This window comes from Galeopterus variegatus, unplaced genomic scaffold (genome assembly GCF_000696425.1).
Source record: "Galeopterus variegatus unplaced genomic scaffold, G_variegatus-3.0.2 Scaffold2052, whole genome shotgun sequence".
NCBI classification, from domain to species: domain Eukaryota; kingdom Metazoa; phylum Chordata; class Mammalia; order Dermoptera; family Cynocephalidae; genus Galeopterus; species Galeopterus variegatus.
In genome coordinates, this window is record NW_007728163.1 from 171,969 (window position 1) to 186,715 (window position 14,747).

Here is a 14,747-nt window from a genome sequence, read left to right on the forward strand (position 1 = left end):
CATACAGACTGGCTGCTCACTGGCTGAGCGAGGTGTGGGAGCAACACCGAGGGCTGCGATCCCGTTGCCGGTCCCGGTCCGGTACGGGCGCGACACTGAGGGTTGCGATCCGTTGCCGGACACGAAAAAAGACCCCCCAAAAAAAAAAGTGTTATTATTGCCTGTGTTTGACTATTCTTTTTTTTTTTTTTGCTGGGGTTGGAGGGTGGGAGTGGGGGTGGGGTGGCTGGCCCATGTGGGGCTCCTTGAACTTGGTGTTACATCACTGTGCTCTAACCAACTGAGCCAACCAGGTAGCCCTGATTATTATTATTAAACATTTCTTTCCAACAGGCAGTAGATAGTACAGTTTTTCAAGAAACAGATGCTACTTTTGTCTGATTTTGCTTATCTCGTTGATGAAAACTGCAGAAACATTTTTTGTAGCTGTAAAACTGAGAAATAAAGGACAAGTGCCTTCAAGATTGGCCAGATTAAGAGAATTCTTTTGTTAAACACAAGTCAGAACTCAAAATAATAAATAATAACCACCAAAATGGCTCTGTGATTTGATATACATAGTTCCCAGGGATCCATGTTAAGTCAGGTTGCTATCAGAGGACCTCCCTACCCCCCAAAACTGATACTGTTAAAAACATGGATTGTGAAAAGAAAGATTAGGATTTATGAGACTTGGAGAAGAGCCTTTAAGTTCCCCTTACAGGGAGACTAAAGTCTGAGACTGCTCAAACAAAAAAGATCAAGTTTTAAAATGGGTCATAATCATAGTTTTGTAGTCTTCCCTTATCAGTAAATTCTTTTAGTTCCTCAGGTTGAATATTAAGAATCATTATTGATTGCTTTTTTTTCACATTTATCATCTGGTCTGTCACTAAATCCTGTTGGCCTATCTTTGAAATATATTCAGAATTCAAACACTTTTCTTCCTTTCTGCTGCCACCACTCTGGTCCTTGCCACTGCTCTTCCCCCAGATATCCACATGGCTTTTCCTCTCACTTTCAGGTATTTACTCAAACCTCTGGGAGACTTACCCTTGGCTGATCTATCTAATTCTGCATCCCTGCTACATTTTCTCCTTAGCATTTTTTAGTATCTAACATTTATATATATTTACTTATTTTGTTTATATTTTGTCTTCCTCAATAGTAGGTAAATTCTATGAGGGCAGGAACTTTGTTTTGTCTACTGTTGTATCCGCAGTGTCCAGAACAGTACTGATCACATAGTAGACACTCAGTAAATATTCACTGAAGGAATGAGTGAATGAATGAACCGGAATACACCATTCCCAAATAATCCTACTGAGGGTTTTTTTTTTTTTTTGTCTTTTTTGGGACCGGCTGCACCGCGCTCAGCCAGTGAGCACATCGGCCATCCCTATATAGGATCCGAACCCGCGGTGGGAAGCGCCGCACTCTCCTGAGTGAGCTACGGGCTCGGCCCCCTACTGAGGGTTTTAATGTGACCAGAATACCACCATTTTGACTAACTGAATGAATTTTAAAGCAAATAAGATGAAGTACAGTGTTACTTATTATATTTGGGAATAATAAATTGGTTGAACTAATTTACTGAAAATGTCAGTGATTTCAGCAAATGTTTAATTTCATCAGTGTTAAAAATCATGATGGTTACTGGGAGGATTCAAAAAGATGGTGGAATAGGAAACACCAGGAATCCATCTCCTCACCTAGACAATAGTTGTACTGGCAGAATCTGATGTAAATAACTCAAAACTCTGGGGACTGTAGAAGGCTTGCAACTTTTAGGGGAAGGCTTGGAGGTAAATTGCAGTTAATTTTGGTCAATTTCATCTCTTAGCTCAGGTGGCTAGCTACCCATCTCCTATACCCCCAGGCCCATAGTAGGCAGCTGTGCACATGCTGTGCATATATTCCTGGAGCAGCTTGCATGCAGCTTATGGGAGACAGGGTAGGCAATAAGAACCCTGACCTCCAAATATTGGGATCTGTATTCTGAAGGCTGATTGCTGCTTCTGATCATGCAAGTGCAGGCACAGAGATGTGGGTAGCCATTGTTGCAATACTCTCCATCTCCCATTGTTGCAAGCCCCAACCCCACTGGCTGAAGTGACTTCCAGAGGATTTAAAGGGATGTAGAATTATTATGTGTCAGTTAAAAATAAATAAGGGCTGGCCAGTTAACTGAGTTGGTTAGAGTGTGGTGTTGATAACACCAGACTCAAGGGTTCGGATCACTGTACTGGCCAGCCACCAAAAAAAGAAAAAAGAAAAAGCCCCAAACAAACAAAATAAATAAATTAATTAGAAAGGTAAATTGTTATCCCCATGTACAAAATAGTAAACTGAGATTCAGAGACATTATATTACTTGCCCAAGGATAAATAGCAAGTAAATTACAGAGCTCATAGTCTAAGTAAACTCTGTCTGGCTCCAAACCTAGCCTTTTCCATTTCATCATACCACTTCAACTCAATATCATATGTTAAATTATTCTGTTTAAGCAATAAAATGTGTTTCAGTTTGATATTTTTTATGGAAAAATAAAGGGGGCTGGTGCTGACCCCTGCCCCTTCATTGAAAGTGAAAGGATAGAAAAAGATATTCCATGCAAATAGCAACCAAAAGAGAGCAGGGGTAGCTATACTAATTTCAGATAAAATAGACTTTAAATAAAAAAAAAGTTACAAGAGACTAAGAATATTATATATTAGTAAAAGTTTCAATACAGCAAGAACATATAACACATAAACATTTAAGCACCAAATAATAGACTATCGAAATATATGAATCAAAAATTGACAGAATTGAAAGAAGAAATAGTGGTGGTTTCCAGAGATTGGGGGGAGGGGGAATGGGTAGTTATTCTTGGCGTAGAGTTTCAGTTTTGTAAAATGAAAAGAATTCTGGAAATGGATGGCGGTGATGGTTGTACAATGATATGAATGTACTTAATACCACTGAACTGTACACTTAAAAATGGTTAAAGTAGTAAATTTTAAATTATTTGTATTTAAAAAAATCATGATGGTTATTAAGGCGTGTTAAGGATTCAATTCATCACCCATTTTTGTTTTTACTAGTTAATAGGTACTGTGCTAGGTCCTGCACAATAAAGATGATTGAAACACAGTCTTAGCTCCCAAGAAGCTCAAACTCAAATAAAAAAGACAGATTTGGAAACACATAGTTATAGTATAGTGTGAGAAGTGGCATAAAAGAAAGAGAGATAAATTACTTTTTTGGCAGTTGGCTGGTGTGGGGATCTGAACCCTTGACCTTGGTGTTATCAGCACCATGCTCTTTGAGATAAATTAGTTATGTGAGAATCGGGAAATTTCACAGGAGAGGGGATGCCTGAGCTGAGTTTTATAAAATATCTAGCTTCCAAATGAACAGAGTGATGAAGAAAAGCATTCCAAGTCTAGGGAAAAACATGAAAAATATATAGGATCAAATAAGTTTTGGAGCCTGAAATTTGAGGGGACTGTGGCAGCAGATGAGGCTGGAATGGTCCATAGATGTAGGCCTAGAAAGAGCCCTGTTTTTTATATAGTAGAGAGATATTAAAGAGTTTGAAACATTAAATTTGGGTTTTACAGAGAAAATTTTGTCTTTGGTGTGAATAGATTGAGGTAAGAACAAAGTGGAGGTACGGTAAGCTGTGGTAGTAGTTCAGATGAGTGAGAATGAAGGCTTGAATTAATTTTTTTTCTTTTTCTTTTTCTTTTTCTTTTTCTTTCTTTTTTTTTTTTTTTTTAACAAAAGATGACTGGTAAGGGGATCTTAACTCTTGGTGTTGTCAGCACCACGCTCTCCCAAGTGAGCGAACCAGCCATCCCTATATAGGGATTCGAACCCGTGGCCTTGCTGTAATCAGCACCACACTCTCCCAAGTGAGCCATGGGCTGGCCCTTAGGCTTGAATTAATTAGTGGTAGAGTTGGAGAAGAGAGAATAGATTTGAGCATAAATTGAGGAGTAAAAGCCATAGAATTTGGTGATTGCATACTGGGGCTCATGGACAGGAAGTAGGTTAGTATGACTTATGGATACTGATTTTGTTGACCATGTGGTCTGTGATTCTATTAGCTAAGACTGGAACAGGAGCAGGTTTTGGAGGGTTGAGAAGAGATAGAAGGGGGCAGAAGGGTAGAAACTGAGATCAGTTTTAGATTTAATTTGAGGCCCCTTCACAGATTCTTTGAGATAATCTTGTGGAAGTCAGTTATAACCTTGTCCCTTAAGATTCTCATTTGGGCCTCCATCTTGGAGCCTGTGGAGGCCTGCTGGGAACAGGACTTCTAAAAGGCAGTATGTCTGGAAGGCTATGGTCCAAGGCCATTTTTGCTGGCTATAAGGGGGTCTCTGGAACCAAAGGAAGCGCCCAGCTCTTCTTAAAATTGAAGGTGTTTATGCCCGAGATGAAACTGAATTTTACTTGGGTAAGAGATGTGCTTATGTGTACAAAGCAAAGAACAACACAGTGTCTCCTGGTGGCAAACCAAACAAGACCAGAGTAATCTGGGGAGAGTAACTCTGCCCATGGAAATAGTGGCATGGTTTGTGCCAAATTCCAAAGCAGCCTTCCTGCTAAGGCATTTGGACACAGAATTTCTGTGATGCTGAACCCCTCAAGGATTTAAAGGATTTAAATGGAATGTAAATAGTAAATAAAAGTGGGTTTGTGTTCTTGTTTAAAAAAAAAAAAAAGATTCTCATTTGGTATCAGTAACAGACAGGCTGTGTTTTAGGTTTATTTGGAGTACTTAAGATGGATTAAGAAGAAAGCAACAAAACTTGTAAGTTAAGGTTGTGGTGCAACTGAGGTTTCCTAATTTAGAATAGAAACTTAGAAATAAATTTAATTGTAGTTTATTAGTGTTTGTATGTATTTTCCATAATCTTTAATTTTTTCTTTTTGACATACATGCATATTTAATTTTTTAGTGTTTTGTTTGTTTGTTTTATGTAAACTGTTGACAGGACCTGTATAAAAGTGTTTCAGTAGTGGTTTTCTAACAACCTTAAATATATGGTACACTTCATAAATAGTTCTTGCTTTTATTCAGTGAGAGTTAGTGGATTGATGTTCCCTTTTTTATTGTTTTTTTGTTTTGTTTTGATGTTCCCTTTTTTAGTGGAAGAGGGACCATAAGATAGGCTTAAAGATTTTAATAGGAAAAAAGTCCAGATTGGGGGTTAGGAAAATCTTTTTAACTTTAAGATTCTAAAATATTGAAATATGTTATTAGAGAGGTTAATTACATATGCACACACACATATATGTACATACTTACACATTTTTTTTTTGTAACAAGCTTGTTTTTCTGGAATGTAAATATAATTAAATATAATACTGCTCGGGTACAAGAGTTGAATCTTAAATCTTCCATGTGGTTTGTTTGCCAGTTTCTTTATTTTCAAGATTGATAGGTAACAAAAACTCCTAACCTGCTTCAGCTGGAAATATTAGTAAGGTAGAAATTTCCCAGAGTCATAATTTCCTAACTTTTCAAGAATGGTTGTCAAACTATTGTGGATTCCTACATAAGTGATGTTGTACTTAGTAGCTGTTTGAGAAAATATGCAAAGACCAAAAACTACTTTGAATTCAGTGTTTTGAATGAACTATTTGTTTTAAATATATTAATCATAACAATATAAAAAGTAGTTTAGATAATCCTTGTTATCTTTATGAAAAGTAGTTTAGTATTTTAACATTATGAAAAGTAGTTTAGATAATCCTGGGTATCATATGGATTTTCAAACCTCTTGCAAAAACTAGAGAGACTACCAGAGGCTTGCACCATGGTTTGGGGACCGCTGCTCTGGAGGAAGACTTAGAGCATGCTTACTTGTGGGTGTCAAAATTTGGAATGTAGTATTGGGATAAAGACAGTACCCTTATAATACCCTTCTCTATCTGCACCTGCATCTGAAGATAATGATACTTCTTTTTTGTATGAACTGTGTATATTACCTTAATAGTGCAGTTTAGGCACTTTTTTTCCTTTAATAAGTAGTTTTTAAATTTAATAATAAAAAAAAAAATTAAGCAATTGGGTTATTCCCGTACTCTCATTTCTTCAGAAATATGCCTATTACAGGAGGTGAGGCAAACCTATTTGATTCCTCCGAAGTAGCTTTGGAATTTTGGATTTAAGGAATTTTGTTGGTTTATGCTTCATTTTTATCTTTTAAAGGTGGTATTTAATAATTTTAAAAATTATTTTTAATAATTTTTTTTCTGTTCTCGAATATACAGAAAGGTGTATGCTCACCACTTACACAAAACCAATGCTAACATGTATATCAGTACTCTCCCCCCCCGCCCTTAAGGCTAACTGAAATTGTACTGTTTGGAATCCATTAATATAATTTTTATGTCATTAAAAAGTCTTTGTAAAAGTTTTTAAATGGAAAAAAATATATAATTATTTGTCCAATATTATTGATCTAGGTTTATCATTTATCTTTGTAGGTAATCACTGTTCAAGTCAGTTTCTAATTATTTTGTTGGCTCTGCTGTATGTTTTCTTTTCTTTCGGCAGCTGGCTGGTATGAAGATCTGAACCCTTGCCCTTGGTGTTACAAGGCTGTGCTCTAAGCATCTGAGCTAACTGGCCACTCTATGCTTTCTTTTCTCTGGTTCTTGGTGTATTATTATAGCTTCAATTTTTATTTTTGTTTATAAAGTATTCACTAATTCAAATTTAACTGATAATGTTTAGGATAAAGATGGAGATCGAGCAGTTCACCATGCAGCTTTTGGAGATGAAGGTGCTGTTATAGAAGTACTACACCGAGGCAGTGCTGATTTGAATGCTCGCAACAAGCGCCGACAGACACCACTTCATATTGCTGTCAATAAAGGTCATCTTCAGGTTGTGAAGACTTTATTGGACTTTGGCTGTCATCCTAGTCTCCAGGTAAAACCTTTAAAGAAATATATTCTGCAGGTATTGCTAAAATCCTATTAAAGAGAAGCACTAAATTCCTTTGTTACCAGTTCTTTTTTCTACAGTCAGTCATAGTAAATGATACCAAAGGTATAGGATGTTATAAAATTGGCAGCTATTCCTTCTTAGAAAAGCCCTATATCAGAAAATGTCAGTTGATTGAGTTTAGATTGGGGAGTGTGGTGGGGTTTCCTTGCAAAAATATCAGCTCATGATTTGATTTAACTTTATTGATCATGACAGTGAGCTTTAGCAGCTTAAAGAAGTGTAATAGGCTGTATTTCATAATAATTACTTCATAACTATCTAAATTATTTTAATTGTAGCTTAATTTATTTTAGGGTCTTGGTCTAGTCTTGGGAGATTATCTGTTTTGGAAAATATGTAGGGTTTTAGGGTTGATTTATAGTAGGAACTAATTTTTGAAGCAAGGATCACGTAAGAAATAGTTCTTCAAGGCCACAGTTTTAGCAACCAGATGAATTAAACCACATATGGAAGGGAAATGTAGTCTGTAACCATTTGGTTACTAAGCAGCCTGTCTTTTGCATACCTATCAGATTAAAATTTGGTATGAATACTTAATTTTATAGGAAAATAAGATATAAAATAGCTCTTGAACATAATTTACCAACTTTAAGGTTCCTTTTTTGATTGTTTAATGTCATGATGATCTTTAACAGAATAGGCTTGAAATAGCATATTATTTTTAAATAAAAATGGTCCATAAACACTATTTGAATATGTAAAAAAACTTTTTTTTAAATTGGAAACTCAATGAGTAAAACAAAAAGGGAGGGTTGGTTTAAGATCTTAAGTAGCTTGTAGTTTAGATAATTCTCACAGAAGTAATAAAGAACAGGAATAGTGGGGGTGCGGGCTTGAGAAGACCTGAAAGAATAAGAGATTTTGTTAAGCTGGATGGTTCTTAGAAAGTAATTTTTCTGAAGTGCAACCATTTTGGAACTGTCAGGTTATGGCCTTATAAGTGGGTGGCAGGATTGGAGGATGGGGGTAGGAATTGGGGATGTCAATCTGTTGAAGGAGAGGGAATTTATACTTGTTGACTTTTTCATTTGAAATGGGAGGCAGGGTCATTTGTTATGAATGTGAGTGGGAGGTGGGAGGTAGAGAAAGCATTATTGAGAACGTGGAACAGATCAGGGACCTCTAGAAGCTCCAATCATGTTAAGAGCCCATCTCAAGTTGAAGACTACAAATTTTTAATGCCACCAGATATAGGAGGATAGAAGGTGGATGGTTGAGTAGAATTTGGGCTAGGAATTCCTTCTGTGGATGGATGAATATATGCCTGCGATTGGCAAAGTTTTTCTGAAAGGGCCAGACAGTACTGTAGACTTTCATATAGTTTCTATTCAACTCTGCCATTGTAGAATGAAAACAGCTATAGATAATACATAAATGAGTGAGTGTGGCTGTGTTCCAATAAAATTTAGTTTACAAAAACAAGTGGCAAGCTGGATTTGGCAGCGTGGTATATGACAGGTAGGTTGTACTTGTATATGACTACTGAGAATAGCATCTATGAAACTATGAAATGAATGCGGTCTAAATTACTCATTTATTCAGATAACTGATAATGAATAAGAGCTTATTGCTAAATCAGTTGATTAATGTAAAAAGTAGTCAGCTTGAAAAAAAGGTAGACAGTCGTGAGACTGCTAAATTTTTGTTTACATTTTTTTTTTATCTTGAGCTAACTAGTCACTTTCCTGCCCTTTGAAAACACTTAGGTTAATGATTCTTACCCGTGACTGTAATAGATTCATCTGGGTAGCTCTGAAAAACTATTGATGCTTGGCTTTCACCCTCAAAGATTTAGTTGGTCTGGAGAACAGTCTGGGCATCAGGAGTTTTAAGAGCTCCCTAGCCATTCAAACATATAGCCAAGGTTGAAAACCACTGATTTTTAATTCATTGTTTCAGGGCCTGAGACTGGCGTAGGTTTGGTATGGAATTTCAGGGTATAACAATTAATGGTAGCCATTTAAAACTCATTAAATTTTTTGGCAGCCATTTCATTTACCTCTTTAATTTTGGTTATTAGTTGACTTAATTTGAGGCTACTTCTTTTTCTTTGGAAAGCTGTAGATGTTTATTGTGTTTTTCACCTAGATTTGAGTATGACTTTATTATAACGTGGCTAATGTGTCGGCACTATCCAGTGCGCCACTGGGCCGGCCCCTCATTTACCTCTTTAATTTTGGTTATTAGTTGACTTAATTTGAGGCTACTTCTTTTTCTTTGGAAAGCTGTAGATGTTTATTGTGTTTTTCACCTAGATTTGAGTATGACTTTATTATAACGTGGCTAATGTGTCTTGACTACATTTTTCTTTTTTTTTTTTGAAGGCTGGCCAGTATGGAGATCTTAACCCTTGACCTTGGTGTTATAGGCTGCGCTTTAACCAACCTACTGGCCAGCCCCTTGCCTGTGTTTTTATATTTAACACAGAACATGATATTTTATTGATAGTTGTTGGATATGGCCTCTTTTACTTGATTAATAATTTAGTATAAGTGTTACTATTAGATGTGATGATTAACTGAAGAATAACTAATGAAAGTCTCTTTAAACTTAAAAAAAAAAAGGATTCTGAAGGTGATACCCCTCTTCATGATGCAATAAGTAAGAAACGTGATGATATCCTGGCAGTTCTTTTGGAAGCTGGAGCAGATGTTACCATCACAAACAATAATGGGTTTAATGCTCTACATCATGCTGCACTAAGGGGAAATCCCAGGTAAACGTGTTATCTTGTACTACTTTAGGTGCAATTTAAAAATATTTTTCTCTTGTTGGTTTTATTTTTCTGATATTGATGAGGAAATAATTTTGGCTTATTTTAGTATCTTAAGTAATTTTAAAGGGCTGTGGAAATTATGGCTTTCATTCAGTAGATTAGTTTTATATAATGATTTTTATGGTTAAACTAATACAAGTGTTATGAAATGATTGATTATATAAAATATCAGGAGTACTAGCTTATATCTAAAGATTTAATTAAAATGTATTTCATTTTGGGATTTATGTTTCTTTAAGATCATTCTCAGGGTGTCCTCTAATCCTGTGTTATCCGTTTGTATGGTAATTATTTTTTTTTAAACTGTTGGTTAAATAAATATTAAGTTACCTACTTTGTTACTAATAATGTAATTAGTTATGTAAACTTCTAGTATGGCTGTCCCCCAGTTATTAGAGTAATAAGTGTTCTACTGAAAAAAGTGTTTGCTGGTTAAAGTTTGCGAAGGACAGCTTTTGGAGAGTTACATTTTCATAAAGGATCTACAGAGTCCCACAGAAAAGGAAAATGCTTAGCTGTGCCTATCCTGGAGATTTCCATGAACTCATTTTTTGAAACAACTTTACCTTAAGCATTTTAGGAAATTCGGCATTAGGTGTCTTCTGTTGATAGTTGAGTCAAGCTTATATATATCTTTTTTTTTTTTTTAAAGATGACCGGTAAGGGGATCTTAACCCTTGACTTGGTGTTGTCAGCACCACGCTCACCCATTGAGCTAACCGGCCATCCCTATGTGGGATCCGAACCCATAGCCTTGGTGTTATCAGCACCGCACTCTCCCGAGTGAGCCACGGGCCGGCCCAAGCTTATATATATCTTGACTGAGGAAAATGTTCACTTTATTTTGATAATTTTATCTGCTCTGAGCTCTTATTCTTATTGTGTTTTATATCAAGCTTTCTAATATTTTTGCCAGTTTTTAGCTTAAGATCACCACTAGAGGGTGATCACAGAAAACAAAAGGATTTTTATTGCTTGTTGGTATTAATAAAACGGGTATATAATACAGGATGAAATGAATGAACATGTTTTAAATCATGTCTTGGTTTTTTTTTTTTCAAATTACAAATATTTGAACACATCATACTTTTGCATTGTCAGGAAGATGGAGTAGTATTGTATGTTCCCTGCCCTTCAAATAGGAGATGATGATAGCACTTACCATGTGCCACACCTCTGCTAAGTGCTTCACTTGCATTATCTCACTTAATCCTTTCAACAGCTTTTTGAGGCAGGTGTTAATATCCTCATTTGATGGATGAAGAATATGAGGTTTATAGAGATGAATTTATTTACCCAAGGTCACATAGCTGATTAGTGAAGCAGCAGGAACTTGGGCAAAGTCTATGTGACTTCAGAATCATAGCTCTTAAACCACTTTATATTACTATGTATTATGGTATGTATGTTAGGTAAGACTGAAACATGTGACTAGTGAGTGATTTAACTAAGGGTGATGTATTAATACATTGTCCCCCTTGCTGCTTCATTGGGGGGTTGTCTTTGACTGCTTTCTCACTAATTCTCAACTTTCAATTAGTTCTAAAATTTTATTTATTCTACTAGTCTTTCCAGTCCACCCCATTCTTTCTACTCCTGTTGCTAACCTAATTAAGTACTCACCACTTTTACCAAGACTATTACAGTATCTTTCTAATTGTTCTCTTTGATTTCAGTCTTATCCCTTTTTTAACTTTTGTGCAGTTACCAAATTATCATTCTAAAAGCGTAGATTGGGCTGGCTGGTGTAATTACTCAGAGTGTAGTGTTGTAACACCAAGGTCAAGGGTTCGGATCCCTATACTGGCCAACTTGGGGGGGGGGGGCGAAGCATAGATCTAATGGCTCCCCTCTCCTGTTCCAAAATAGAATAAAGTCTGCACGTCATGGCTTGGCATTTGAACACATTTCTGGTATGTCCTGAGCCTGTCTAACTTTATTTACCACCAATTAAAATCCCTCTGCCCATCTTGCCCTTCAGCTGCATTACATTACTTTCCTAAAATAAGCGGTACATTTTCTCCATTTTGCGGAGAGGGGAGGCATTTTCTTTCATCGGGATGCCCTTACCCCTTCTTTATCTTAATTATCTTTCCTCCAGAGCCTCCTGTATCTCATCCATCATTGAAGTTAAACTATTTTCTGCTTGCTCTATACTTCTTTGTTTTGTGTTTTTATTTTATCTGCTTAGTGCTGTCTGTTACTATATGCATTTCTGTGTTTCTTTCTGTTAAAATTGTTGTCACCCATATTCATCTGTACATCCTCAATACTCTGAATAATAGTAGGCGCTCATTAAATGTTAGTCTTAATTTGACAGTGAGGACACTGTTAAACATCACAAGATATTATATGATTTATTACAGAATGAATTCTGTAGAGAAACTGTTAGAAGTTCAAACAGTAGTTATTTCAGATTAGGATGGTCAGAAGAGATTTTATTGAGAGAACTTAGGTTACAATATTAAATCATAAAGTTTAAAATAAACTGGAAACTGAACTGTTTAGGAAACAAGTATCTTTTAAATGTTTTGAATTGTTTCATTTTTGGGGAATAGGCATATTCAATAATGTATATTATTTATTAATAATATATAATAATGAATATTGTAATGTACTGTATGTCAATATATTCAGTAATGCTAAGCATATACGAGGAGAAAATTTGCTTCTTCAATTCTTGCATAAATCATGAGGATTCCCCTGAAAATTTATAACAGTGACTCCCTCCAGCCAGGTAATTGGTGTCAGGTGACATTTTTTAAAAAAAGGAAAAAATGCTTTCATTCTACAACAAAGTGGTGCTTCATTGATTAAAACTACACTTCTTTTTTTTTTTCCTTTTTGTCTTTTTTACTGACCGGTAACGGGATCGCAACCCTCGGTGTTGCGCCCGTACCGGGGACCGGCAACGGGATCACAACCCTCTGTGTTGTGCCCGCACCGCGCTCAGCCAGTGAGCGGGAACCGGTCTCCACATGAGATCTGAACCCTCGGCGGGAGCGCCCGGCGCACTCTCCAGCACGCCACCGGCCAGCCCTAAAACTACACTTCTTTATTCCTACTTCCTTAAGACATTTTAGATAGTTGTGACTTTAGATTGCCAGATAGAGTGTGTTTTTAATTGGACACTGAAGAGTATCGAAGATGATACAACTTATATATCAGTTGTAATTGCAAGTTGTGATGTTTTCTTTTTTCATAGCAAATTTCTTATTCTTAAAGGTGACTTTCCTTTCCTATACTGACCAGTGATGTCAAAAGACAGCTGGAATCTTTTTTAATGTACTCAGAATTTAAAAAAAACAACAAACAACCTTTTTGTTCTTCACTCATTTTAGAAAACCAGATATAGCACATTAGTATTGCTAGAACCTGATGAACTTACCATTTTTTGGATAAAATATTGAATGTGATTAACAAATATGCCAACGTTTTCTCCTTTTTTATAAGCATTTTATAGTTTACATAACTTAATGAATCTATTGCCTTGAATTGTAGCATTTCAATTTGTTTTTTGTGATCTTTGTTTGATGCTACAGTTATACTTCTGTAGTATAACTTGGCTTAATGTCAGACTTCGTGTATAGTTTATTTTGATTGCAATTGATTTCACTATAGCTAGTATAATTCTTAGCTACTTTTGTGTTTTTTCTCTTATTAGGATGTATATAATTTTTCTACAGTAAATTATTTACATCATTGTGGGTATTATCTAATACCAGTACTAATATTATAATTATTTCCATTTATTATGGTTAAAAATGTGGAAAAGTTTAAGTATCATTCTATTCCCTGGCTTTGCTTTTAGTTGGCAATAATAATATATATATTTTTTTGTCTTTTTCGTGACTGGTAAGGGGATCACAACCCTTGGCTTGGTGTAGTCCACACCGTGCTCAGCCAGTGAGCGCACCGGCCATTCCTATATAGGATCCGAACCTGCGGCGGGAGTGTCACTGCGCTCCCAGCGCTGCACTCTCCCGAGTGCGCCACGGGGTCGGCCCGGCAATAATAATTTTTCAGCAATGGATCAATAACACAGTAGAGTTAATAATTATTGGATGTGTTTTCTAAAAGAAAAGTCACTTTCCTGGTCTTCAAAATATGTCCAGATGTCCTATATTTTTGGAGAATGTCCAGATCAGTATAGATTCTAGATTTCAAAGCTGATCTTGATGTTTTCTCATAGTATGACAGTAACTGAAATAAAGACATTAAGAGAAAAAGTTATAAAGCCACTTGTTTTCTTTTAGAATTTTATTAGGAGAATATATGTTTTTGCTGCGAGTACTTTGGTTGTGCTTTATGAAACTTGGAGCATTTCAGGATAGCTGTTGGGATGCGTTTTAATATAGTAGGGTTTTTTTGTTTGTTTTTAAGAAATCTTAACTAAGAAAAATGCTGCTTGTATATATTCTGATACTTGATATTTGTAGGCAGGTTTTCTCCTAGAGTTTAGCCATGTTGTCTTCTCTCCTTGTATACAGGTAAAGTTTCAGATTTAAACTGAGCAAAAATTATTTCTGCTGATAAAAATGAAAACTAAATTACTTTGGATTAGCATTAATCAGCATGTTACTTAGGTACTTTCTGTGGGGATGCTGCATTTTTTGCTGCCTTTAATTTTTAGAGCTCCCTCAGAGGCATGAAAATATTAATGTCAGCAGTATTCTCTGCAGAGCTGCTAAAAACAATTGATAGGTATTTTGGGGGGTACTGATAACAATATTATGAAGTTACTTTATATAATGTTATTTATCAGTTTTTCTATAATCATGATATATGAGTACTTGTTATGTTTTCAGGTTAATACTTAGGTAACTTCATGGGCATTTCTTATTAACTCATTTATTTATTCCCACAAAGACATATGCTGTATCTTATGTGAGCAACTCATAATTTTCCCTCTAGAACATTATGATACCATTATTTAATAACTCTTTAAATTCCAAAATACGGTCTGGTAAATAAGACTGT

General features: G+C 35.8%; 1 protein-coding gene and 1 pseudogene across 1 annotated transcript in view; both read left to right on the top strand.

Moving 5' to 3' along the window:
- MIB1 (mindbomb E3 ubiquitin protein ligase 1) overlaps window positions 1–14,747 on the top strand; it is a 131,511-nt gene that overhangs the window by 75,549 nt on the left and 41,215 nt on the right. The window contains exons 11-12 of the mRNA XM_008580255.1: window positions 6,716–6,913; window positions 9,556–9,707. Of these exons, the coding sequence (XP_008578477.1) occupies window positions 6,716–6,913; window positions 9,556–9,707 (350 nt within the window). The remainder of the gene's footprint in view (window positions 1–6,715; window positions 6,914–9,555; window positions 9,708–14,747) is intronic.
- On the top strand, window positions 4,293–4,627 carry LOC103596595 (annotated as a pseudogene).